Source organism: Loxodonta africana, chromosome 6 (genome assembly GCF_030014295.1).
Source record: "Loxodonta africana isolate mLoxAfr1 chromosome 6, mLoxAfr1.hap2, whole genome shotgun sequence".
NCBI classification, from domain to species: Eukaryota; Metazoa; Chordata; class Mammalia; order Proboscidea; family Elephantidae; genus Loxodonta; species Loxodonta africana.
In genome coordinates, this window is record NC_087347.1 from 30054532 (window position 1) to 30081543 (window position 27012).

Sequence of the window (27012 nt, forward strand, 5' to 3'; positions counted from 1 at the left end):
GTGAAAAACAGGTGAAACTGAGCACTGCAGATTAGTAAGCAAGCACAATTAAGTCCGTGCATACCTTGCTTATTCGGTAATCCGCCTCTAACAAGGGGTCAAGATAAGAGGTGCCTCCGCCATCCTCTGCTTCCATCTTTATCCTTCATTTCAGCATCTTGAAGTGTCTTAAAATAGCAGTGTTCTGAGACAGCTGAGTCCACGTCTTCTGGGGCGTGAGCAGAGGTCTGGCTGCCTTGTTCCCCCCTTCCTTTTCAGCTGATTCAAGCCTCTGGAAAAGGTCAGATCCCCAACTCACAAGCCCACTCCAAAGTACCCCCAAGAAAGAACATATCTGCCCTTGTCTTATAAAATGAAAAACCATTTAGGAATAACTTTCTCCTGGGTGCCAAAAAAAGGATATTCTCATAAGTATGGTGGAGCCCGGTGGCACAGTGGTTAAGAGCTCAGGCTGCGAACCAAAAGGTCAGCAGTTTGAATACACCAGCTGCTGCTTGGAAATCCTATGGGACAGTTATTCCTTCCTGTAGGGTTCCTGTGAGTCAGAATCAACTTGACAGCAGTGAGTTTTGTTTAAGTATGGTAAGCAAGCAGCAGGAGTGTCAATATTGACGTGTAAGTTTATTCTTAAGCTACCACCATGTCTTTAACTGTGAATTTCTAGACACTGGGGACTCCCTCTGCTTCTGTTACTCCTTGAAGTGCACAAGTGTGTGCTCAGGAAACACCATTTCACTTCTCCAGATAGCACCAGAAGAAGGAAGTGGTTTGGACTAGAAGCAGTATTGTGTGGCTGTCATCCAAACTGTCCCAATTGTGTATCCTGGGCTCCTGAGGCCCAGCCAAGTGTGAGACAGAAGGCTGTTCAGCTGCTGAGGGACAACACATGACACACTACGGACAGAGCTCTCTAGAATCAAGTCACTTGACCCCTGGCTCAGTGCTCCTTCTTGTTGCAGGGGATGAAACATCTCCTCTTTGTGCTCTTTCCCATTTGTCCGTCTTTATTCTCCCTCTGGGGCACTGCAAAACAGAAGTTCACACAGGACAGAGAAGTCTGACACTCCTGGTCTTTCTACTGGGATAGGAATCTCTCTTGGAATGAAGCTCTGGGTGCCTGGTGGTAGCAGAACCCAGTGCCTCTGGGGCCCCTTCCCCTTCCCAACCTTCCTTTGAGATTTCAAAGCTCTCTTGCTCTCTGCCTTCTCCATACAGTTCTTCCCTCACCCCTGTGGAGCCTCACATGGGGCAGATAGGAAGATAGCCTTGCCCATAGCATACTCTCTCCTTCCTTCTTCAGATGCTTCCTATTGTGGTCAGGACCACCATTTAGGTTCCACAGGTGGCTTGGGGATTGGTAAGAAAGGGCTTTAGGGATTAAGGGGGCCTTTCTGGGCAACTTTTTTTTAGAATTTTTGAGACCTTGGAGGAGGCGAGAGTTATTGGTGCCTCAATAGTAGAACCAAAAATCTCAGTCAGGATCCCTCATTACAGACAGTGAGGCATATCCCAGAAAACTCATCTGATGTACACACGGGAAGTCTGTATGACCAGGCCATCATCTGGAAAATTCCTTCTTTCTGTGTAACCCTAGGCTGGGGGAAGCAGTGGAAAATTTAAAGGCCCAATTACCTGTAATGGGATGCTATCTGTATAATTAAATGTAAAGGCTGATGTTCTTTATCGAGACTAGCAATTGAAATGTTTTGCACAGTTATAATTCCTCAGGGTCCCTCATCGGTCCCTACTGGAACTGGAATCAGTGTGTCCATCCTAGCCACTGAGCACGTAGTGAGGGCCCCAGTGTTGGCCGATGGAAGACAATAATCTGCCTTTCCTCAGAAATTATGTTGGAATGCCTTCCTTTGGGGGTGTTCTTTCCAGGGTATTAGGCAAACTCTTCCAATCAGGAGGTTGTCCTTCTCTCCACCTTCCCAGATTTGATCCTGTCAGTCTCCTGCTTAAATCTCTTCAATAGCATCACGTTTGCTCTTAGAACAGAGTCCAGAATCTGTGCATATTCTACAAGGTTCCTCATGGTCTACCTGCTTACCTTTCCAGTTGTCTTACCCCAAGCTCCCTTTTGCATTCTGTGCTCCACCCACTCTGGTCTTCTTCCATGCTTCCTCCTGACACAGGGCCTTTGCACATGCTGTTCTCTCTGTCTGGAGTCCTCCTTCTCTCCTCTCTTCACCAAGTAAACTCTTGTATATCCTTCAGGTCTCAGCTCTAGCATCGCTTCCTCTGGGAAGTCAAGTCCCCCTTTCTAGGCTTTCACAGCACCATGGTATCCCTTTCTGCCCTCTGATGTATTGCAGTCATGAGTAATTATTTGGTTGTCTGTGTTCCTACCAGGCTGTAAACTCCATTAGTGTAGGGATTTTGTCTGTTTTTGCTTACTGTTTTATCTCCAGCATCTAGCACAGTGTCCAGCACACAGAGAATACTCAGTACATATTTGTTGAGTGAGTACATGAATAAACCCCAAACTAGAGTCTAACTCCAGGTTCATTTAAGCCTGGGTTTCCTGGGCCAGCCATGGAATCATAGAATTTCAGAGTCGAAACTCACCCACACTACAGCCTTCAACCCATTCATCAATGCTGCTGTTTGTACAGTGCTTTTATGTTAAAAAAAATTAAATCTCATTGTTCTTATAAATTAAACACTATTTTTTTTATCTCTCCCCCAAGTCCTGTGTCTCCTCTTTGTCTATTGAATTGATAACCTCTAGCATGTATATTAAACATGCCAGGTGTTGTCATGGAAAAAACAAGGAAAGAAAGTCCTGTGCCCTCTCAGTATGTATTAGTGTGACAGTAGACAGTGTTTGTTTGAAAAGAATATTCTAGACCCCTGGAACACCACCCACACTAGCTCTGTATTTTTTACTTTCTCCCTCCTATTTCTCTGTCTGTATCGTAATCAACTCTAAAGGTCTTCCTTCCCAGCTCTGCCTGACCAGGACCTATTCCCTACGATGACTTCTGACTGATTAGTGTGATACAAGTTTACTCCATATCAAAAGCACAATGTAAAACTCAGAGACCTGCAAAAATATCCTTTGTATTAAAAGCTTGAAAATCCTGGTTTGAATCCTAAACCAGATGTGAAAGGTTAGAGTGGCAGAAGGAAGAGGGATGGGAATGGGGTGGAAATAGGTTGAGAGCATTCAAGCAACAGCTAACCTACCATTCCTTTCTCCCCAGTGGCAGGCCATCTCTCTGACAGTCATTGAGAAGGTTCAGATTGCAGCTGCCATCTTGGGTTCTCTGTTCCTCATCGCCAGTATCTCTTGGCTCATCTGGTCGACCTTCAGTCCCTCGGCAAAGTGGCAGCGCCAAGACCTCCTCTTCCAGATCTGCTACGGGATGTATGGCTTTATGGACGTGGTGTGCATAGGTGGGTCTGGGTGCTTGACTCCATGGAAAGTGGGGAGCCACACACTGGTGAGCTGGACAGATCTTCAAGATTCCCGCCCCAGCCCCCATAGGAAGCTGAGCTAGGCCAAAGCAGAAGGCACCAGGCTTGAGGCCTCTGAGCTCAGGGGGCAGTGGCTTAGATTGGAGGGGTAGACGTGGGGCAAAAAAGGAAGAGCTAAACCTCTCCCAAGCAAGCAAATTCTGTCTTGCCCAGTTGAAGTTAAGGGTAAGGAGGCTTGCCTCTAAGAAGATTTCAGAAAAGTCACTTGGTCATTCTATTTATTGCAACAGGATATGGAAGGCCACTTTTCTGTTGTCTACTCCAAGGCTGCCAAGCCATGCCAACAGATGCCTGTTCATTTAAGTCAATTCTCTTGAGAACAAAATGCCCAGAAATGGCTGTGATGACCCCTGACCTTTTTTTGCCTAGCCCAATACCCAAGATTTCTCTGGTGTAGTGATTTTCTAACCGAGTGTAGCCCTGGGGTTCCATACAGAGCTTGAGAGTGGGAAATGGGGTGCTGCATGGAGAGGCTCTGACTCCTCACCAATGCTTCACCTAAACTTCTGTATTTTTATCTATTTACATATATATCTGTTCCAGGTAAGCTTTTGTGTAAGTGGTTTGAGAAAACAGTTGAAAACCCACTGTTTTTGTTCCTGCTTCTTCCTTATCCCACTCCCCAAATCGACGTTCCTTCCCTCTTCTACCATGTTAGGTTGGCTTGAGGAGGCCTGGGTTTATTTGTTTTTTATTCCCACAGATGATATGGTTGTTCACTCAGAAGGCCTGGTCTAACTAACTGAGGAGGTGGGGAATGGGCCTGGTCTTCTCTGAGTAAAATGAAACTTGCTTAAGCACTGGGCACACATCTTAACCTGGAACTCTCAGGTTACCCCTAAGGCATCAGTACTGGGTGCATTAACGTTCCAGTTATCTTCTCTGGGTATTCGTTTGAGTCTTATATCAAATGTGCTACATTGCCTTGTTTGGCAGAAAAACATTTATTAGTAGTGTTTGGCTGGGATGATGTTGGTGTGAATTTCTTTGGGGTCGTTTAGTAGTGGGAATCAGAGAAGCCTGGAGACTTGTGTACTGATCACAGCAGCCAGACACCAGTGATGCCAGAACTTGTGAATTTGTTTAAGCCATCTTGTTGCCTCTCTGTTCTAGCTCACTTTAATTATGGCACCCTGGCAGTGAGGAAACAGACTGCCCAGGTTTGGAGGACTGTGTGAGAGAAAGGGCTTGAGTGGGGAGGAATCTGACATTGAAGCATTCTAATTGATTGCTTCCCCTCACCGAACTCCCTTCCTACCCCTGCTGAGGCCTAGGTGGTTGATGCCAAAATCCAGGTGTCTCTCCATATGGAGGTCTATGGCTCTGGCACGGAGGTGGGAAGCAATGGAGGGCCTTCCTGTTGGGGCCCTTCTAGCTGCCCTTCATTCTCCTTCAGGCCGGCTTCAGGTCAGTCCCTGATGTGCCCTTCTATGAGGCATGCTTTCCTGTTGTGTGGTGTATTAGTTAGCATTGGCTGCAATAACAAAAGACTCCAAAGTTGCAGTGCCTATAGCATTTATTTCCCATTCACGGGTCTGCAAGATGGCTATGGCTCTGCTGGGCTTGGCTGGGCTTAACTTCTGGCTGTGAGTTGGGTTCAGGCCTGGTCTGAGTACCTCTTCATGCTGGGAGCCAAGAGCAGGGACTATCAAGGCGTGCTCTTTTCCTCCAAGAGTACAGGAGAACGAGAGGGCTGGTGGAAACCTGCAGGATCTTTCAAAGCTACTGCTCAGAACTGGCACACTGTCCTTTTGCCTACAGTCCATTGGTCAACATCAACGGGGTAGTATGTTGGGGGAGTACATCCTCCTCCCCAGGGTGGAAGGTGGGTGAGGGGAGCTCGAGTATTTCCTGAACAATAATACCATCTCTACCACTCATGGTTTCATAGATTTGAAAACTGAGAGAATTGGACATAGAGGAGACCGTGCAATTGACCACTATAACTCCCTCATTTTGCAAGTGAGGGAGCTGGGGCCCAGAGAAAGGAAGTGATCTCTTCAAGGTCATTCAGCTCATTAGTGCCAGAATTGGCGCTAGAAACAAGGTCTCTGGACTCACAGTCCAGTGCTCTTTCCATTAGCCCTTTTACATCAGATGGCAGGAGTCCAGCAGTGTCACTTATGGGATACCTCCGGATGCTACCTGTGACTTAGAGTGCACCTGGGCCCACTAACAGGAGCCCTCACAAACAGGCCTGCTGGCTGTGGCTCTGAGCCACTCAGAACATGCCCCCAACCCCGCCTTCCTGGAGCTTTATCCTGCTCATTAGTGGCTCCCTCTGAGTAGCGCTGCAGTCACTATCTCCTCCTCTATCTCCTTGTTGGCTCCTCTCTATCTGCCTACTTCTATCTTTAATTTTTTCTCTTTTTATATATATGTGGCACTCAGCCAGCCCCTCCATTTCTGGGAGAAGCAGAATTGGCTGAATACCGAGAGTTTTTCACATTGCTTCACTTTCTTCCTTGATTTTAGGAAAACATAATTTCCCAGGGTGCAAAGCCACACCATGATCTATCTATTCTGCTCTGACAAGCCAGTGAGCATTTGGAGACAGTCATTGGATGGGAGGGGAATGCATAGGGACTTTAACTGCTTTGGTGCCACCAAAAGTGTTCAGATATATTTATATTTTGACTGTCTCACATTTAAGGAGCTCAGGCTTTGCTATTATTTTTTGTTGTTAGCTGCTATTGAGTTGGCCTCTACAGATGGAGATCTTATGTATAACAGAACAAAATATCTTCCAGTCCTATGCCACCTTCATGATCATTGGTATCTTTCAGTCTATTTTTAAAATTATAATCGGAGCTAATTAAATTCAGAGTATACCCTGGGGGCTAGGATTATTCTTCCCATTTTTCAGATGATGAAACTGTGAGACTGAGGGATGTGTCATAGGCTGACTCAGGCAGCAGAGTGGCGCTTAGGCCAGTGTTCTTCTAGGAGAGGCTGTCTGTGGGAGAAAATGCTGCAGGCCAAATGAAATGCGAATAGTACGTGATCTAGGGAAGATGGTGGGAGGTGAAAGGCAGTAGCTGGAATCATCCACAGATTCTCATGGTGGTTGGAATCAGTAGCGATAATGGAGGTTTTTAGAGTGAAGTTAAAATATCAGTCATTTCTCCCCTGCAGTGTTTTGACCAGTAGGAGAAAAATGCACAGCACTGGCACAAGTGGGTGTAAAAGTATCAGCTTTTTAGGGGCTCTTCTGGAGGGAGATCCAGGTAGAACCTGCAGTGCCCACCACAGGTATCAATTAAACAGTCAGGCTCGGGACTAGCAGAAACCATACTTAGCATCAGATTCACTTAGAGGAATGTGGGACAGGAGCCTCAGCCAGCAGCTTACTTTTTAAGGGGAGTCCTCCTAGCACTCCAGAACCTGGTCCAGGGGTAGACTCTGGGCTCCAAATGATATAGTTCAGGTGCAAGGAGATACAGGGTCCGCCTTTGCATAGTTACCACAGTCCCTGCAAAAGTCATTCTAAGTTACAAGAGTCACTGTACTCAGGGATGCAGAAAGCTTCAGGCTCCCTCCAGACATTCACAGTCTACCAACCAGGGGTTAGCCTCAACACGGGCAATATTGTAGCATAGGTGACAATCCACCATCTTCAGATTTCCAGGAGAAAAGAGCCAGAATGCCAACCCAGGGTGCAATTCTTTCTGAGAGAAGAAGGGTCCCTCACCCCTCTCCTGTGCAGGGTGGATTAACCAGTAAGCAAGGTACGTACGGGCTTACTTGTACTTACTTACTAATCTGTAGTAAACAATTTGACATGGACTTCATCACATCATGTGAAATCATTTACTACCAACTAGTAAGTAAGCACGAGTAAGCCTATATGTACCTTGCATATTGGATAATCCCACCCTGCCTACAGGCCTCCTGTGTCCATCTGTGAACTAGGACATCTGGACCACACAAGCCAATTTATCCAGCTGATGGGAGGCAGAGAAGCTGGAACAGGGAACAGAGACTTGGCCTGCCAGAAGGAGGCACCATGTAGTCATACTGTATGAAGAAGGAAAACACAGGCAAGAGAGCACAGGCGGCACCTGCCTTACTTTTGAGGCACTCATTAGCTTACTCCCATGGGAAGGGGGAAGCTTCCCTCTCAGAAGTCCTGAAGGAGTGGAAGAAGATGGTGTGGGAGAGTGGGAAGAGAGTGGGGTGGAGGGAATGATGGACGAGGTGTGCATTCTCAGGAAATGTTGGTCGAAAAAAATGTTGAATGAAAGAATGCCTCTATATAAATAGACTCAAGTTCCCTGGATGGATGGAGCAATTCAGTACCTGGATAAAAGTTTATCATCAGGAGGAAAGAAAATGAGTACATTCCTGTATTAGTTCAAAAGGCTGACAGAGGGAGGGGGAATAAATCCATTTGCTAAAATGAGCCTTTGGCTTTTCTCTATTTTTCAGATACTAAGAACAATTTGTCTATTCCCTAAGACTATTAAAGGACTACAGATCATAAAGAATCTGAACATAACATGTATAGCTTCAGTACACAGTATATTTACCTTTTCTATCAGAGTGATATGCTGAGGGAAAGTTCTTGAGGGTGGCAGGGACCCATGAGAAGAAATTCCACTGGGAGCCAGCACGAGCTCAGCAGGTCTCAAGTGAGTAAGGAGGATGCAGGGTCTGGGACATGGTCTGCTTCCTGCTCATGAAGCCATATCAGCCCCCTCCATGGCTCTGCCTACCTGGCTATTCTCCAGGACCATGAGTGGTCAGTAAAAAGATTTCAGAGTGATGACTCTCAGGGAATTGCCTTTAGTCCTCACCAAAGGATTTTGCCTGAAATGATCACCAGGAAGGTCTGGGTTGTCTGTCTGATCCAGAAAGACTCCAGTATTGGGGACAATGGTTTTGAACGTGGTGATATCAAAGGGTTGTACCTTCAGTGTTACAAGCTACCTCTCTACAGAAAAACCATCTCTTGGCTTAGAGTCCCAACTGCCTAGACCAACTCATGCCACTGTGAAAGCCAAATGTAAGTTGCTGTGGACAGAACAAACCGCCAAATCCTTGAAAGGATAGGGAGGAACTGAGACAGTGTGCAACAGCCCTGAGAGATAAGCAGGGTATTATTATGATCTATATTTAACAAGAGAAGGAAAGCTTAAAGCAACTGTGCTTTGGGTCATACACTCATAGGGCTAAGCAAATGGCAGAGCTGAGGATTGGACCAAGTGCCTCTGGCTCCAATTTCAGGGCACTTTCTACAGCCTATTTTATCTCTGATTGCTCTCTGAAATTGCAAATGCAGAGCTTTGATGAGGAAGCAGTTTGAGAGACAATTGGTCCAGTAATACCTCTACCCATAGGGTAACTGCTAGTAACAATCAGAAATTCAGTGAGCCCAACGGCTCTTGTTCTCTATCCAGGTTTTAGAGGTTAGCCGTTGTTGCCCCTGTCTTTTGTGCAAACAGTTAATGCGCTTGGCTGCTAACCAAAAGGTTGAGAGTTTGAGTTTGCCCAGAGGCACCTTGGAAGAAAGACCTGGCAATCTACTTTAAAAAGCTCAGCCACTGAAAACCCTACGGACACACATGAGGTCGCCATGAGTCAGAATCGACTCAGCAGCAACTGGTTTTGTTTCTTTGGTAACTGGGGCTCCTGAAGAGCAGGGATCTGTGTGGATGGAAAGGTTTCCAACAGATTTGGCAGTCAACAATAAGGTGGCTGAAGCCATGAGTTTTGATGGGATAACTTAGGAGGAGTGTTCATAGAGTAGGTGGCTAAGGACAGAGGCCTGGGGAACATTTAAAGGGTGGATGGAGACAGTGAATGAGAAAAAATAGGCGAGACAGAGCCACACAACCCAGAAGGGAGAGTTCTGTGGGATTCTCTCATCCAAAGTGCTTTCTCGAGAGTCAAGCCAGATCAGGTCTGGAACTGCCAGGCCTGTGGCAGGTGTTTGTTCAGTGATCAGCAGTGGTGCTGCGCAATGGTCTGAGGTTGCGTATTGCTCAGTTTCTTACTAACCTTTCCACCTTGAGCAATTTGCATAACCTCCCTCTGCTTCTGTTTCCTCTGCTGTGTAATGGGATAATAATACCATCTTCAGAGAGTTGTTGAGAGGATTGAATAAGATGGTGTATGTAAAGGACCTGTTATTAGTTGCCACCAAGTTAGCTCTGAATCGTAGCAACCTTATGTATAACAGAACAAAAAGTTGCCTGGTTCTGCGCCATTCTCACATTCACTGGTGTTTGAGGCCACTGCTGCAGCCCCTACGCCAGTCCATCTCATTGAGGGTCTCTCTATTTTTTGGTGACCCTGTATTTTACCATGTAAAGGCGTAGGCGCTCATAAATATCCATGACCAGCATAGGAGGTACTTGATCAGTGTAAATTTCCAAGTAAAAACCAGTTGCCATCAAGTCGATTCCAACTCATGGTGACCTCATGTGTGTCAGAGTGGAACTGTGTACCGTAGGGTTTTGAATGGCTGATTTTTTTTTTTTTTTTGCAGTACATCACAAGGCCTGTCTTCTGAAGTGCTTCTGGGTAGACTTGAACCACCAGCCTTTCAGTTAGCCACTGAGCGCATTAACCGTTTGTACTACCCATGGAATCCTCCCCTTTTAGTCGGCACTCAATAAAGGTTTGCCGAAACTGTTGAATTCCGAATCCGGTCATAGTCTAGATAGTCTGACCTCATGGCCTCACATAATTGAGAGTGGCTGTTATTTGGAGCAGCACCTTTTCTCGAAGGTTCTTGGTTCCCTTACCAGTGTCCCCTCAGTGAGAAGATCTGATTACATCTAATGTTCTCGTTCCACCTGCCTCCTCCTCGTCACCTCTAATGACGCTGTCTGCCACCGCAGAGAAGCTGACAGAGCCTCCCAGCAAACAAGTGGCGCATTCTCTGCTCCAGTGGGTCAAGTTATTAGCATTTAACAAGAGCAAATTAATTAAGGTCTTTGGCATCAAGAAACTTTTTTTTTTTTTTAACTTCACAGACCCAAGAGATTTGGCATCAAAAGGTCAACCCTGCCAAAATGAGGACCTCATCCTCATCCTCATCATGTTTGTTTTCTTCTTGTGAGTGGAATGGGGCCAGGGGAAGGAAGGAAAGAAATGATTCTGAGATTGCGCCGAAGCTTAAAAACTATAAAAAATATGGTAAAGATCAAAATTCTACAAACTTTGTCAGGCTTCCTTTGTGCACGGTTCATCGTCTCTGGGTGGTGCAAACGGTTAAATGCTCCGCTACTAATCGAAATGTTGGCAGTTTGAACCCACTCAGAGGCACTTCTGAAGACAGACCTGGCAACTGGCTTCCGAAAGGTCACAGCCTTGGAAGCCCCATGAAGCACACTTCTACTCTGTACGCGTGGAGTTGCCGTGAGTCGGGACTGACTCTACAGCCACAGTTCTCTCTCTCTCTCTCTCTCTGTGTGTGTGTGTGTGTGTACAGTTCGCTGAGGTTCTTTCCAGTGATTTTGAGATACCTGGTCTCTGCCTAAAACAGCTCTGGTGATGCAGTGGTTAAAGCGCTTGGCTGCTAACCGAAAGGTCGGTGGTTCAAACCCACTGGCTGTTGCACAGGAGAAACATGTGGCAGTCTGCTTCCTTAAAGATTTACAGTTCTGCTCTGTCCCACAGGGTTTGCTATGAGTCAGAATCAACTTGATGGCAGTGGGTTTGGTGGTTTTTTTTTTTTTTTTTTGGTCTCTGCCCTCTGAGATAGATTGAATCTGGCTTTATAGCGAGGAGGTAGGGAGTAGGGGAGAAGGATTATAGAAATTTACTTTTTCATACTTAATTTTAGTTCACTTTACCAAAAAAGAAATATATATGACAAAAATTCCTTGGTTTCTTCCCTCCTCCTTTCTTCCAGATTGAAATGACCCCACCTTTCAAGCCTTTTAATTCCCAAGTTAGGAGACTTTGAAAATATGGGGGAGATAGCCTGGTGCAGTAGAAAAGACTAGGAGTGGGAAGATCTAGGTCTGAAGACCCTACCTCTATGACCTTGGGCAACTTATTTCCTTTCTCTGCACCTCAGTTTCCTCATCTATAAAATGAGAACATTGAACTTGATAACCTCAGTTATGGATCAAATTGTGCCCCTCCCCCCAAAATATGTGTTAAAATCCTAATCCCTGTACCTGTAAATACGACCCTGTTTGGAAATAGGGGGTTTTCGTTTGTTTGTTAATGAGGTCATACCAGTGTAGGCTGGGTCCGAAACCTAATCACTTCAGTTATGAAAAGAGCAGACTAGGCATAGAGGCACACACAAGGGGAAGGCAGACACCAAGGAATGCCAAGGACCCCATGGGGCTTCTGACAAGGAAGGACCTCTCCCTGGAGGCACACCCTGAATTTGGACTTCTAGCCTCCTGAAATGTGAGAAAATAAATTTAGGTTCTTTAAGACCACCCACTTTTGGTATTTGTGTTACAGCAGCACTAGGTAACTAAGACAACCTCCAAGGTCCTTCCAAGTCTGACATTCTAGGATTTTCAGGTTACTGCCATTTCAAGAAGATGTCAGAACTCTCAGAGGCTAACAATTGTGGCTGTGGGAAATTTCCAGCCGTGCTGCCATCCCTGCCTGGCCAGGCCAAACTACAGACACAATAAGCATCAACCACGTAAATTCGTCAAGATCCCTAGTCAGCGTTCCATTATCTGCATGTGGCTTACCCAGCTTTCTGAACTTCACATCCCAACCACCCCTTCCTTACCTCTTAGTGATTTCTAGTGCATGGCCACCTCCCTCCACAGCTGAGCAGCTGGTTGCTTGGGGGGATTGATATGACTAATTTAGAAGCAGACACGCCAAGTGATCACTATCCTATTCAAAGGAGACCCCTTGGGAAGCCATTGATATATTCCAGATGTCTCCAAATAGTAAACACCTCTTGGGAACTGACTTTAGAACCTGCTGCCTAGTCTTCAGAACAGATTCAGCCGTGATATATCTGTTCATTGATAGCCCCAAGCTAATAAGGTGGATGTTCAAGACAGCTAATACATTTTGGGGACCACATGAAACAGTCATCAAATCATAAACTGCTTTTCTTGGGAGGCTCCTAATCAAGCATGGAAGGTATGTTAGTTAAGGTAACCTCAACTGCTGTAAAAAAAAATTAAGCCCCTGAATTTCGGTGGTTTAATCCAATAGATGTTCCTGATCAGTGGGAGGTCTGCTTCACACACAGATTCAGGCATCCAAGCTCCTTCCATCTTGTGACTCCACAATCCCATTGGGCTTTTGAGTCTTCTGCTTCTACTTAGAAGAAGATGAAAAAGAGCGTGCTCCTCCCCACCAGCACACATATTTTCTTCAATACCCATTTCTTAAACCCTGGCTTAACTCATACTCACATTTAATACCAGTCACCTGGCCCCACTTGTGTGAAAACGGCTGGAAGATGTAATTCCTTCCTGGTGACAACTCTATACTCAGGAAGCGGAGTGTGAAATTTTGGTGGACAGGTAGCCATCTCTATCACAGAAGGCCAATCTAGCCCAATGAGAAAGTTCTAGAAACATTCTGAGCTAGGATAACCTGACAGAAGAAAAAGCCAAATTCTCAAGGAATAATGATTAAAAAAAAGACAAAACTCTTTGGATATAAAAGCTTTGGTGTGTTTGCTCAAATAAACTACTCTTGTAACTTTATAATAACTCCTTTAATATAAAGGCATAAGATAATTAATAATAATGGTAATAAAATAACAACTAACATTTATTATTATGTATCAGGCACTGAGAAAAGTACTTTATGTGCATTATCTTATTTACTCACCACAACCCTTTGATGTAGTTGTTATTATAATGCCCATTTTTCAGGCAACAAAACTGCAGCTGAGAGTAAAATCGCTCAAGGTCGTACAACCAGAACACAGTTGTGACTCCAAAGCCCACATCCTTGACTGCTGTGTTATAACAGTGCAGCACATGTATTAAGATACACACTGCAAAAGACATCTTGTTATGAATTCAAGCAGAAATTGTTGATGTAAGTGTGTATGTATGTAGTAGTATGAATGTTTATAACTTTGTGTGTTTACGTGTCTATACACACACATACTTTTTTTTTTTTTAAGTATACTCCTCACAGCTGCTCACGGTTTGGGGCAAGCACATAACCTGGAGCACAGAGGGGGAAACGACTCCAGACAAATGGCACTGTCCTGTTTCAGATGAACCTAGGACCACATCCACTTCACATACCAGCTGTGTGTCATTGGGTAGGACATTTAGCTTTTCTGAGTTCAGTTTCCTCCCCGGTAAAATGGGGATAATATCACCTCCCTGATAGGTGTTTTCTGGGAAAAGTAAAGATTATATTTGCTTAGCCCTTTTCGAGTAACAGTAAAGCTTTCAATAAATATTGGCTATCTTTTTTTATCATCACCATGGAGCCCTGGTGGTGCAGTGGTTAAGAGCTCAGCTGCTCACCAAAAGGCTGACAGTTCAAATCTACCAGCGACTCCTTGGAAACTGTATGGGGCAGTTCTACTCTGTCCTATAGGGTCACTATGAGTTGGAATTGACTAGACAGCAACAGGTTTTTTGTTTGTTTTTTATCGTCATTGTCATAATTGCCTTCAACGTCATCACTGCTAACACTGTCATAATCCTCATATTACGATCATCATTATCACCGTCACCATCATCACCATCATCATCATTGTCATCACCATGCAGTGACATCATCCACAGCGTCTAAGAAATACCATTCTGTCAACATCTGTTCAGATAATGAGAGCTCTAAGCTTCACTAAGAAACGTCTTTAGAAAAAAAACCTGCAGAATCTTAGAAAATCACGAAGACATTTCCAGGAATGAGCCCCTCGATTACATCAATGCAGGGATATATGGGCCTCCAAAATTTCTCTCTCCTACCCAGTTCTAGTGAGTTAAGCTCGCTTTGCTTCACAGGGTCTCGGCATCGTTAATGGTTTTCTAGCAGAGCTCTCCTCACAAGTCTCTGCGATGTCCTGGGTAGGCAGAGTGATGGGGGTGGTTCTGGCCCTGGTGCATTGAGAAACACTCCGTACAACTTGATCAAGGCCACCCAGCCAGACAGGAACTCTGCTAGGAAGAGAACTCTGACAGGAGTCACCTCCAGGGGGATGCCTCTCCTTTGGCAGTGGCAAGGCACTGGAGGGACAGAAATATAAGGGGAGGGTTCACGTTCACCTCCATTCGCTGCTGTAGGCTTCCTCTGTCCTTTGAGTCTTTGTGACTGGAAGAGTCGCCAAAACTAAGGCTCAATGCAGTCAAGTCAAGGAGAGCCTGCCCGAGTGGAGACCCTGGATCCACATCTTGCCACCTCACTGATCTTCAGAGAGGACCCCAAAAGAATAGCCTGACCACACTTGTGAAAACCACGAAGCTGTACCCCTGGGGACTATCAGGTTCCTGGTGGCACTGCCAATCTGGCATCTTCCAGCAGCATCGTCTGAACCCACCAAAAATAGCTGGCTATTTCTTTCCCACACTTTATTGACATGTTCTTTAGTGCAGCTTCTCAACAGGGCTGGGCTCTTGAGTGGTAGAATCTGGAAAATAAGTCTCTGGCAATGGTGAGGCTTTGGTGTGAGACATGCAGTCTCACTCCTCCACAGCTGCCTGACAGTGGGGGACTCTGCAAGCGGAGGGGAGCATCTCTCTCTGGCACTACTAGAGGGTTTTGGTGGTGGGCGAGGAAGCACAGATGTGAAAGTTCATTTCCACATGTGTAGAATCGGTTGGTCCCCAGAGCCCCTTTCAGCTCTAACATGTTACTCATCTATAAACAATGACTCAGGCTGAGGACTGGGAAAAAGGACAGATAGGAGATGGAAGAACAGGCGCTTGTGGCTGGGAATGGGGTTGGCAATGAAGAAGGAGGAAGAGATACAAGTGGGTGTTTTCAGTGTCCTATAACTCCTGCCCCACAACAGTCAATATCACGTGGCATTGAGTGTTCAGTGGGGGCCAGGCAGAGTGCCAGGCCTTGGCACACATGTCAGCCCCAATTTAGTGATGAGAAAACACATTCAGAAAGAGGAAGTAACTAACCCAAAGGAACAAGGCTAGTATGTGGCAGAAGCTGAATATTCAGTACATGTTCATTGATCATGGTGGTATAGTGGTTAAGAGCTACAGCTGCTAACCGAAAGGTTGGCTGTTCAAATCCACCAGGCGCTTCTTGGAAACTCTATGGGGCAGCTCTACTCTGCCCTATAGGGTCACTATGAGTCGGAACTGACTCGACAGCAATGGGTTTGGTTTTTTTTGGTTCATTGATGAGTTGATTTTAAACTATGGGACCCAAAAGGATTTGGGTCTAGGACAGGTAATATCTATTTGTTCTATTGTCTTGAAGTCCCTGAGTAGTGCAAACTGTTAAAACACTCAGCTGCTAACCAAAAGGTTGGCAGTTCGAGTCCACCCAGAGGCACCTCAAAAGAAAGACATGGCAATCTACTTCTGAAAAAGCAGCCATTGAAAATCCTATGGAGCACAGTTCTACTCTGATACACACGGACAGGGTCACCATAAGTCAGGGTCAATTCAACGAAAACTGGTTCTGTTGCCTTACATTTTTATGGCTGTCATGTTCAGGAGTATTTTGAAAAATTACTTACAGTCCTTACTTCAGTCAAAATGTAGAGGCTTCCATGAGACAGAGCGGGGCTAAGGACCATGCTACTCAAGTGTGGCCCAGAGACAGGCGGCATCAGCATGGCCTGAAAGCTCCTTAGAAATGCGTATTTCTTAGCCTCACCCCAGATGTTCTGAGCCACAATCTTTGGCGGTGGGGCCTGAGAATCTATGTTGTAACTAGTCCTCCAGGTGATACTGGGGCACGCTTATTCTGAGACACGCTGTTGTAGAGTTGTCAGCATTTTTATGCCTCTTAAGCTAGGATACTAGCAGGAGATAAGGAGTGGAAAGAGGGGGTGCTGGCATCACTGAGGGGGTTACAGGGTCCTCTACAGATTTCTCAGTTAGCCTTGGCCTGTTAATTCCATATGTGATGGGAACCAGTTCTTTGTTCCATCATAGGTACTCAGGAAATACTAGGTAAACTGAATTAAATTGAATCTCACTGCTGTGGACAGACAAGATCCAGTGGCCAAAATCCAGCAGTGGATGATTGCAACCCCACCTCAGGGAGAACGCCGATAGGGCTATGGTGAGTTTGGGGCTGGGGGAGCTGTACCGGCGACTAGCCCACTCCCGGTAGCTCGCCCTTCCCTTCCATCTTCTGAAATGGCAAGTGGCCATTTCAGCTGGAGGCCGGGGAGAGCTAAGATGACAAATGAAGGGTTCTGATAACCTGTGGAGCCTACAGTTATGTGAGGAAGAGGAGTCCAGAAAGTGGAGATACATTCCAATTCTTCCGGAACAGTATTTCTCACAAATAGAGCCCAGGGTTAGGTGCATTTTAGTTGGTTACTTGTTGTTGTCAGCCCCTCGAGTACACCTCAGGTCATGGCAACCCCATGCACAATGCAACAATAAGGCTGCCTGACCCTGCCCCATCCCCATGATCAGCTGGAAATCCATAGGGTTTTCATTGGCTGATTTTCAGTAGTAAATCTCCAGGCCTTTCTTCCTAGTCCATCTTAGCCCAGAAGCTCCACTGAAACCTGTTCAGCATCTTAGCAACACACAAGCCTCCACTGGCAGACCCGTGATGGCTGCATATGAGGCACGTTGGCTAGAAATCAAACCAAGGTCACCCACATGGGAGGTAAACATTCTACCATGGAGCCACCAATGCCTCGCTAGGCGGCTACTGAATAACTGGTAAATTAAATAGAAAAGTCCAGAAAAGACTCATTACTACTTCTTGAGTTTATTTTACTATGCGTTCTGATTTCTCACTTTCTTCTTCTACTGTTTCCCTGCCTCCCTTCACCAACAGCCTCACCGACCTTGTCAACCTTGCCCACTTCACCTGCCCCTACCACATAGGTCCCACTCATCTTCCCCCACCTTTTTTTTTTTTTTTTAATTCTGTACACCCAAGGAATCAATAAGTAATTTGTAGAGCAGGAAGCAGGTGCAGGGCTGAGGGGAATGGATGTGAATGAGGTATTCTATTTGTGCTTTTCCAACTTTTGCTAAACAAGCTTTATCTAGACAAACAGGTGCTCCCTCCTCCCCTTCAGCCACCGATGCATTAAAATGGTTTAATTACTTCCTGAATACCAGAAAGTTAGAAAATGAGAAGGCAGTGTTCAGACCAAAATTTTAAGCCACCCTCTTCAATCAGGGTAAACTTGTGTGATCAAGAAGCTAATTAAGAATCAAGTGTAGTGGCTCTTACTGGAAAGAGTTAGTCTGGGGCTTCAAAAGATCCCACTTCTCTCTCCCCCAGGCCCTGTCTCCTCCATCATCGCCAAGGCTTTATTAAGTTCCTGGTGCTGAGTTAGCTGCGTAAACCTCAACCAGACCTGGCCTCTGCCCTCAAGGGGCTTATGGCCTAGCGAAAAGAGCACAGCAATGTTCAAATAAGGCTTGTGGACTAAATGAGCAAAGGAACAGCTGCAATGCCAAGGGTGGTGGGTGTTGTTAGTTGCCGTGAAGTTGGCTCCGACTCATAGTGAACTTATGTATGACAGAACGAAATGTTGCTCTAAGTATATATCCAAAAGGCTGACAGAATGATGGCAGCACATCTGAGAGAGGGCGAGAGAACGGGACAGAGAAGTCTCCATTTCCAGAATCAGACCGGATCAAGGAGTCCACAAGTGGTCTTCAGGAGATTTATGAACCCCCTAAAATTATAAGGACAATCTGTGTATATGTATTTTTTTCCACGGAGATGGTCCTGAGCTGTAATTGGATCCTCAAAGAAGCCTGTGACCCAAACAAAGGGTTAGCAGCTACTGGGCTACGGTGAGACTCTGTCTCTCCTTCATTGAATCCTTGGAGACTTGTTAAGCAAAGTACAATTTCAGGAACTGTTGGGATAAAGCAGGAAAAAGTGGCAGTGGGTGGCTGTTCTTGTCTCCTAGAATCACAGCATGCTGGAGAAAGAGGAGGCTTTGAGGGGTTCCCATCCAGCCCCTTCCCTTTACATGGAAGAGGCTGTTTGCTTCCATGAGTCCAGCTCCTCCTCCCAGGGGTAAGACCTCTGGCTCCTTGACTTTCAGTTGGTGCAGGATGAATTCCATGGAACCTCACACCCCTAATCATCTCACTCACCACCCGAAGTCTAAGCTTCCCAGAGCACCTTCACGCTATGGACCATCATTCCTTTCCCACTTTGTTCACCCCTGATCTGACCCCATCTTCCCGGCCTTTCCAGCCTGCCTTCTGGAATTCACAGTCCAGCACTAGCAGCTAGCAATCCTGAGTATCCCTTTCATCTTCTTCCTTTAATTGAAACATGGCTGTCTCCTGAGGTCTCTGATTCCTACACAGCGGTCCCAAAGTGGTGACTGTTTTTTCTCCCACACACTGTATTCTATCCGGCCTGGAGGCGGGGTCCATGTCTTCCTTGTTCCCCATCAACACTTCTAAACTGCCTCTCTTCCTCCTTCAGAACCCCTGGCACCTTTGAAGTGCATGTCATCATACTTTACCATCCCTTGCCCTTCTTGATGCTGTTGGCTGCTGCCCACCTACTCACTCCTACGTTCCTTGATGCACCTGGCTCCTACACTGCCCCCTCCTCCACCATTCCTGCCAGCAGCATCTATACAGAGCAGTGGTTCTCAGGAGAGATGGAACTATGCCCTAGGGGGCATTTTGGAAATCTTTGGCTTTTTCTGTTTGTTTTCTAACGTTGTTGTGCCCCAGCATTTATACTGAACTTCACATTGTTTTGTTATATATGACTTCCCCTATGTTTTGCCTTATATTACCTGTTAGGGCATTGCATTAATATAACAGTCTATATTATCTTATGAATTTCATTTCAGGATAAGAAAGGGGCATATTAAAGTATATTTGTTATAAAAAGGGGATATTGGTCTGACAGTGTGAGGATGGTTGATATAGATAATCTATCCAACTCCCTGGTTTCTCCGTTATTCAAAAGATCTTTCCCTCCAGCCAACCTTAGCCCTTACTCAAATCGTCATTCCTGAGACCTCATTATTGCTAATAATTACGTCAATTGCAAAAATCTTGATTTAAACATCCCATTTCCTAACTATCACACCACCACCCCGCCCCCATCCTTGTAGTTCACTGACTTCAGTACAGGTAGTCCCTGACTTACGGCGGTATTCGTTCCGATGACTTCATTCTAAGTTGGTTCTGACATAAGTCGAATACCTCTTTTTGTTTTTTTTTTTAGTTTTTATTATTATTGCCTTTTACTATCAGATCTTTATAAATTCCATCTTTGGACATATACGAATGAATATCTGAGAATAATAACATCAGCAGATTACATGCTGCAACATTGTATGTAGTATATATTACTAACGATAAGATACATTGAAAAAAAAAAACAGCTGTGTTAAATGCAGTTCGTCGTAGCTTGAATACGTCATAAGTCAGGGACTACTTGTACTTCTACCCCAGCAGTTCTCCAACCTCATAGAAACCCCCTGATGTTGACCGTATCATTTTTCATTATTCCTTTTGTATTTTCACTTGCCTCCTTCCCAGCTTAGACTCCATGGTATAGCATGATAACCACTCCTTTACAAACATCCACAATTCTCATGTCCATTTGCCTGGAAAAAACAATTTTCCTCTTACTCCACATCTGCACCTGAGGAAGCAGTTGAGTTATACAGAAAAAAAATTCACACAACCAATGACTAGACTCACCTCAAATTCACAGCCACGAATTTCAAATGGGCACTCAACACAGATAATTCTGCCCCATCTGCCTAGGAATTCACTTTCTTACTTTCCAACATAATTTTTCCCACCTTCTCCTATTTCCACAAATTTACAATATTTCCTCTCATATCCCCTCCACCTTAGCTGATGACTTCGTAGAAGAAAAAAAGATGCACTTGGGCGAGAACTACTTAATTTCCAACTACCACTTTTATCATTCTACCCCCCTACTTGTGCCCTCGGAGCCAAAGTGCACTTCTCATTTTTCTTCGGCTGACCTCTCAACAGCATTTAAAATAGTTATCATACTCTCTCTCTTGAAACATCTTCTTCTCTAGGCTTCTCAGTTTCCAAAATTCCTGGTCTAGCTTTTACCCCATTGGTTACTCCTTCAGAGCCCCCTTTTCTGGCTCCACCTCCAACAAAATCTCCACCAAACTTCTAAACATCAAAACCCCACTCTCTCCCCAGGAGATCTTGGCCATTTCTGAGGCTTCAATTTCCACCTCTATACTGGTGACTTCTATCTCCAGGCTAGACTTCTTCTTAAGCTTCATACTCGTATGCCCACTGCCCACTTGACTCTTCCATTAATATTTCTATTGGGCATCTTACACTTAGCATGACCAAAATATAACTATTAATCACTATGGTCAGCTGAATGATGACCTCCAAAGATACCCAGATCCTAATCCCTGGAGCCTGTGAATGTTACCTTACGACAAAAAGAACTTCAGATGTGATTAAGTTAAGGATCTTGAGATGGGCCCTAAATGTAATCACAAGTGTCCTTATAAGAGGGAGGCAGAGGGAAATTTACAACATAAGAGTAGTAAGAGGTATGACAATGGAAGAAGGAGGAGGTTGGAGTGATGTGAAGAAGAGGTCAGGGAATGTACGTGACTTCTAGAAGCTGAAAAAGACAAGGACATGGATTCTCCCCTGAAAACTCCAGGAGAAACCAGCCTGGCTGACACCTTGACTTAAGCCCAATGAGGCTGATTTTAGACTTCTGGTCACCAGAACTATAAAAGAATAAATTGTGTTGTTTTAAGCCACTGAATTCATGGTGATTTATTTTAGCAGCAATAGGGAACTAATAAAATCACTGCCACCACCCGTCCACCAAACCTACATCTCCTGCTCCCTTGCCCTCCACATCCTGGTAAATAGATCACTATTCATCCAACTACTGAGGCTAAAGTCTTCAAAGTTGTCCGAATTTTTCTCACCACTCATACCTCATCTGTCAGCAAACTGTCAGCCTTACCTCCAACTTACTGTACCTTCTGATATGAACACTTCCTTGCTATTGCCACCACTATATCCTTAATCTAGACTGCCATCAGAGTCCCTGGGTGGTACAAACTGTTAATGCGCTCAACTGCTAACCCAAAGGTTGGAGGTTCAAGTTCACCCAGAGACACCTTGGAAGAGAGCAATCTACTTCCAAAAAATCAGCCATGGGATCTCCATGAACCGGGGTTGACTTGATGGCAACTGGCAACTGGTAGGCCGCCATCATATCCAACCTGAGCTGCACCTCCTGCTGTGTTTCCCATTCCTACTCTTGTCCTTCTTCAGTTTATTTCTCCCACAGAGTGGACTTTCCAAAGGGTAAATCATATCACATCATTCCCCCTATTAAAACCCTTCTATGGCGTCCCATTATATTCAGGATAAAATACAAATTCCTTACCATATCTCCATATATTCACTTCCTTTTCATTTCTGACTCTTGTTCAGGTCATTCCTACCTCATGACCTTTGAACTTGCAGTTCCTTCCAGTAAAGTGGTCTCTCCCCAGATCTTTGCATGGATCCCTTCTTCTCATCATTTGTCTCAACTCAAATATCACCTCCTCCGAAAGGTCTTTCCCACCACTCTAGCTAAAACAGGATTCCCAACTCCTGCAGCCAGTGGCTATTTAACTGGCTTTTATTTTCCTCATAGTATATGCCAGCAAATGAAAGAGTCTACTGATGTAAGCAAACTCTCATAGGGCGAGATCCAACCATATCTCTCCTTGCAGTATTCCCAGAGCCTGGCACATCCTAGGTTCACAATGAATATTCATTTCCCTGGCTGCCTGATGTGGGTTGTTCCTGACTCCACTATACCACTGCCTCTGGCCAAGGTAACTGCATCAAGGTTATTTTTCTCAGGGGTGTTTGTATCTCAGTAGCATTGGGCTGTTGTGCAGAGTTAACCAGTGGAATTTCAGACATCATTCAGCAGGTATGGAATGACCATAGGGTTTCTTTTATGGCGCCTTTGAAATCACACGATACATTCAGCATCTGCTAAGTACCAGGTGCCATGGATACATGATAGAGAGAGGAAAAGATATTTATGTTATACCTTGAAGGATGGATTTGGATTTTGTCAAGCAAAGTGGGGAGGGAAGGAGGGAGAGGTAGAATAGGCAAAGGCATTGCATGTTGGTGGTCAACTATTTCTTGAACACAGCACTTGGTCTTCCAACTTCTACCTCCTGAAGACTCCTCCAGCCTAGGAATCTAAAGGTGGTAAACATGACAGAGAGGGGAATCGTGGGTTTGAAAAGAACAAGTCAAAGTGATAAAGCCTAGCTTATGCGCTGCCTGTATCTGTTTGTAAATAAAGGGAGACTGAGGTTTTCTCAGTCGCTTGCACTTTCTTACTTGGCTTTTGTTTTCCTCCTCTCCCCGGTGCTCCAGGCCTCATCATCCATGAGGGACCCTCCGTGTACCGCATCTTTAAACGGTGGCAGGCCGTCAACCAGCAGTGGAAAGTGCTGAACTATGACAAGACAAAGGACCTGGAGGATCAAAAGTCAGGGGGCAGGACCAACCCCCGGACCTCCTCCTCTACCCAGGCCAACATCCCCTCCTCCTCCTCGGAGGCCGTGGGCAACCCTGCCCCCGAGGAAGGCCCCACCCGGGCTGCCAGCCACCCCTCAGGCCCTCTGTCCGATCACCACTGTGCTTACACCATCCTGCACATCTTGAGTCACTTAAGACCTCATGAACAGCGGAGCCCCCCGGGCAGCCGAGAGCTCGTCATGAGAGTCACGACAGTGTGAGAAGAGATCTGAAAGGCAGGCCTTAACCACCAGTATGAGAGGGGACGGGGCTGCAGAGGGCTGTGGGACACCTGTCAGAAGGCAGGTGTGAGGGAGGCGTGAAGGCACCTCAAGGGCCAGGGCAGAGAGCAGGCAGGAGCCCTGGGGGCTGGTGCAGGGCTGGTGCTGGGAGTGGGTTTGTCATTTCCAATCAGTCAATACCATCCTCCAACAACAACAGCAACAAAAACCAATACCAATTCAACAGCAAAGTGCAATACAGACTGGATCTCAAAACAAAACAAAAACACCCAGACATACACATATGTAAAACACCTGGGAGGAGTAGCAGCTGGGGTGGGCAACGTGGGTGTGTCTGGGGTCGTGGGGGTGGTGCGTACACGGGCACAAGAGCTGGGAGAGAAAATGCGGAAAGGACAAGTATTTGTGGACTGTTTTGACCTTAACTTTGAGTTTGTTGGGGTTTCTCTCTGGGCTGTGTTCCACGCGGGCAGTGGGGCAGGAGAAGGTGGGCCGGGTGGGAACTGGCGGGAGCGCTCACAGCTCGTGCAGCCTCTGGGTTCACCTGGGTGGGCAGGACTCACTGACTTGAGTGGCTTAGGGTCGCTGGGGGAGGGTATGGGGAGGGAGTGTTGGTGTGAGCGGCCAGAGGGAGGGAGGGGCATTTCTCTAACCTCCCAAATGGAGACTCCCAATTTCAGACAGATTCAAAGAGGGCTTAGGCTTGAAGATGAGTGTCTTTTTGTGCCCCTGTTGCTTTGTTTTATGGTGATTTGACTCAAAGATGTTTACAGGAACCAACACACACACACACACACACACACACACACACACACACACACACACACAACAAGAGAAAAGTACAGATTCCCGTAGGTATCTCAAGCACAGTCCTGCTGCTGTGGCTGTAGCATTTGAAGCTGTCAATCCAGGAACAACTTTTTCGACTACCCAACTCCACCCACGGCCAGGATGTGCTCAGTGCCATGCCTTCTCCTGCCATGGCACACGCCCAGGCCCAGGTCCCCCATGGTAGGGTACCTCCCACCCAGGTTGCCCAAGAGTGCTGCTGCAATGGATGGGAGGATGTAGGCTGGGTGTGCCCCAAGGCATGGGGATCTAAGTATTCCGTGCTGCTTGGGACCCTCCCCAGAGAGGCAGGATAATCCATCAGTGCTACGTGCTCCCTGATTCTTCCCATGCATCTAGGGGGCCTGACAGGGAGTACTGTCCCTGGAGCCCACCCACTGGTTCCAGGGACCTTGCCAGGGAAGGCACTGCGTGGTACCTGCAGTGTTTCTCGCTGTCATTGCACAATGGCCGCGTCATCTGTGGGTATTAAAGGGACACTGTCGAGTACTTTTTTTAAACTAGTTTTTAGGGTTTTTTAAAACTCTCTGTTGTTTGTAATATTCTCTGAAAAGCTTGAAAATAAAATTTCTTTCCCTACCACTAGTGTCCTTTTCCATAGGTGAGTTTTTCCCTCTTTCCTGTCTTCCTTCTGTACATAACCTTGCCTTCCTCTTTCCTGTCTTCCTTCTGTATGTAACCTTGCCTTCCCTCTCTGTTGTGTCTGCGCCATCGGTAAGTTCTCCTCCAGAGCAATAAATTGGTGTTTTCATTTCCTCCTCTGAGGATGCAGATGGAGGGGGGCTCAAGAGCTTGAGCAAAACAGGCAGGAATGTTCCCTTCAAGAACGGAACTCTGCACAGGCCCAGCACAGGGCTGTGTGTGTGTGTATGCATGTGTGCACGTGTGTGTGTGCATGCCTGTACATGTGTGTGCATGTGTGCACATATGTGTGCGTGTGCATGTGCATGCTTGTGTGTGTGTGTGTGTGACCCTGCAGCGAAGCGCTGGGACTCCTGGCCTCATCTTGCCTTTCTAGCAGATGAATCCCTTCGAGTCAAAAATAGGAACAACTCCCAAACTCTCCCAAGGCACCTGTCCAGGAATCCTAGAAAGAGACTATTAGCAATGGAAAGAAATTTGGAGAGCTGCCACCCACCATGTCATTCCAAAGAAGCTGAGAGAGCCACAGGAGAGGAAGGTGTTAGGACCTCTTATCCTTGGCACTGTTCCTTTGAATATCAGACCTGCACCAGGGCAGGGCTCCAGGAGAGGGCTTGCAAATATCACAACGCAGCAAACAAGATATTTCCTCCTTCAATTTGACCTGGCCCTCCTTCCACCAGGTGGCGGTCAGGCAGGCACTGTCATCAGTGGGATGAGCGCAGGCTTAGGAAGTTTCCTACCCTGATGAAGCTCACAATCCAGTGGGTCAGAAAAGACATAACAATTCTGAGAGATCAAGGAAAGCATACAAACAAGTGAAAAATCAACAAACTGAACAAATAATTCCATGTAGAGTGAAGGTGTTTATTTGTCATTGTGGTCTAGGAATAGGTCGTTTAGTTCGATTAAATATTTAAGGAAAATATAGGTGTGTTACATGGACAGTTTTTTAAAATTATAAGAATTGCAACAAAATATGTGTATCGTCAAAACAACAGTGACCAAAATGTGTCCTTTTGGTGATTCACAAGGCGCTTCAAAATCTTGTGATCATTCAGGGTCATCATTCTGAATATGTTGTATCAAAAAAGAGGCAATTAACGGAAAATTCTAATAGAATGATGAATAACATGTTTGTTGGACATTAATGAGGTAAGCTCCAAGAGAGTAAGGAGCCTGTCTGTCTTGTTGACCACTACATATTTAAGACCTAGAGCAGTATCTGGCACACAGTAGGTGCTCAATAACTATTTCTGAATGAATAAGACACCCCTGGAAAGGTCCTGGGAATACCTTCCACATCCAAGAGACAGTCCCCCTTTTCTCTCAACTTACACTTTAGTTCTCACAGTCAATTATCGAGTAGAAAAGGTCAAGCTTTGACTTACCGCAGGGATGGTAAATGTCCTATGCCTTGAGGAATGGACCTTATGGATACAGAGATGAATAAACTGAGGTTTTAAATCTTATATGCATCTCTGGGGAGTGAGGTAGAAGTACCCCCTGACAACCAGAGACCACTGTCCCCTTCCACATACACAAGCTACCCTTCATGCCACCAGACAAATGTCTAGCTTGTCTGTGGAGTTGTCTGACACAGTGATAGAGAATGGGCCAGATAATTCACCTGCACATCACTGACAAGTATGCCCCCGCCATGAGATACGATGATAACTAGTCCCTGTCTCAGTATGTGCCAGGCACCACATTAAATACATCATATGTATTAACTCACTATTCCAACAACCTCATGAAATAGAGACCATTACTGTCCTCATTTTATGGATGTGAACACTGAGGTAGAGAGGTTAAGCAACTTTCCCATAGTCACCAGCCACAATTCCAAACCAGACACTCTGGCTTTGATTGTATTCACTTCATTACACTCTCAAAGGATAACGCACACCCATTTAAGGAAAATCTAGGTCAGGCCAAAGCAGGGACTTAAGTGTAGTAGAGGCCTATGGAAAAGTTTTAAAGGTTGGGGAAATTTGGGCTAGATAGTTATAAATTATTTTTGTTACCTACAGAAAAAAACAAACAAAAAAAACACCTGTTTACCTAACAACTGGTTCTTGATATTGTCCAGATAATATCCGAGAAAATGGAAGCTTATATAACTGAGAGTTGGCTATATCTGGACCCTGGGGAATTTTGAAAGGGCAATG

General features: G+C 45.7%; 1 protein-coding gene across 1 annotated transcript in view; it reads left to right on the plus strand.

The window, feature by feature from the left end:
* Window positions 1–23329, plus strand: part of MARCHF4 (membrane associated ring-CH-type finger 4) — a 105613-nt gene extending 82284 nt beyond the window's left edge. Inside the window, exons 3-4 of the mRNA XM_003406073.4 lie at window positions 3210–3402; window positions 22965–23329. Coding sequence (XP_003406121.2) covers window positions 3210–3402; window positions 22965–23329 — 558 coding nt within the window. The remainder of the gene's footprint in view (window positions 1–3209; window positions 3403–22964) is intronic.
* Window positions 23330–27012: the final 3683 nt, after the last annotated feature.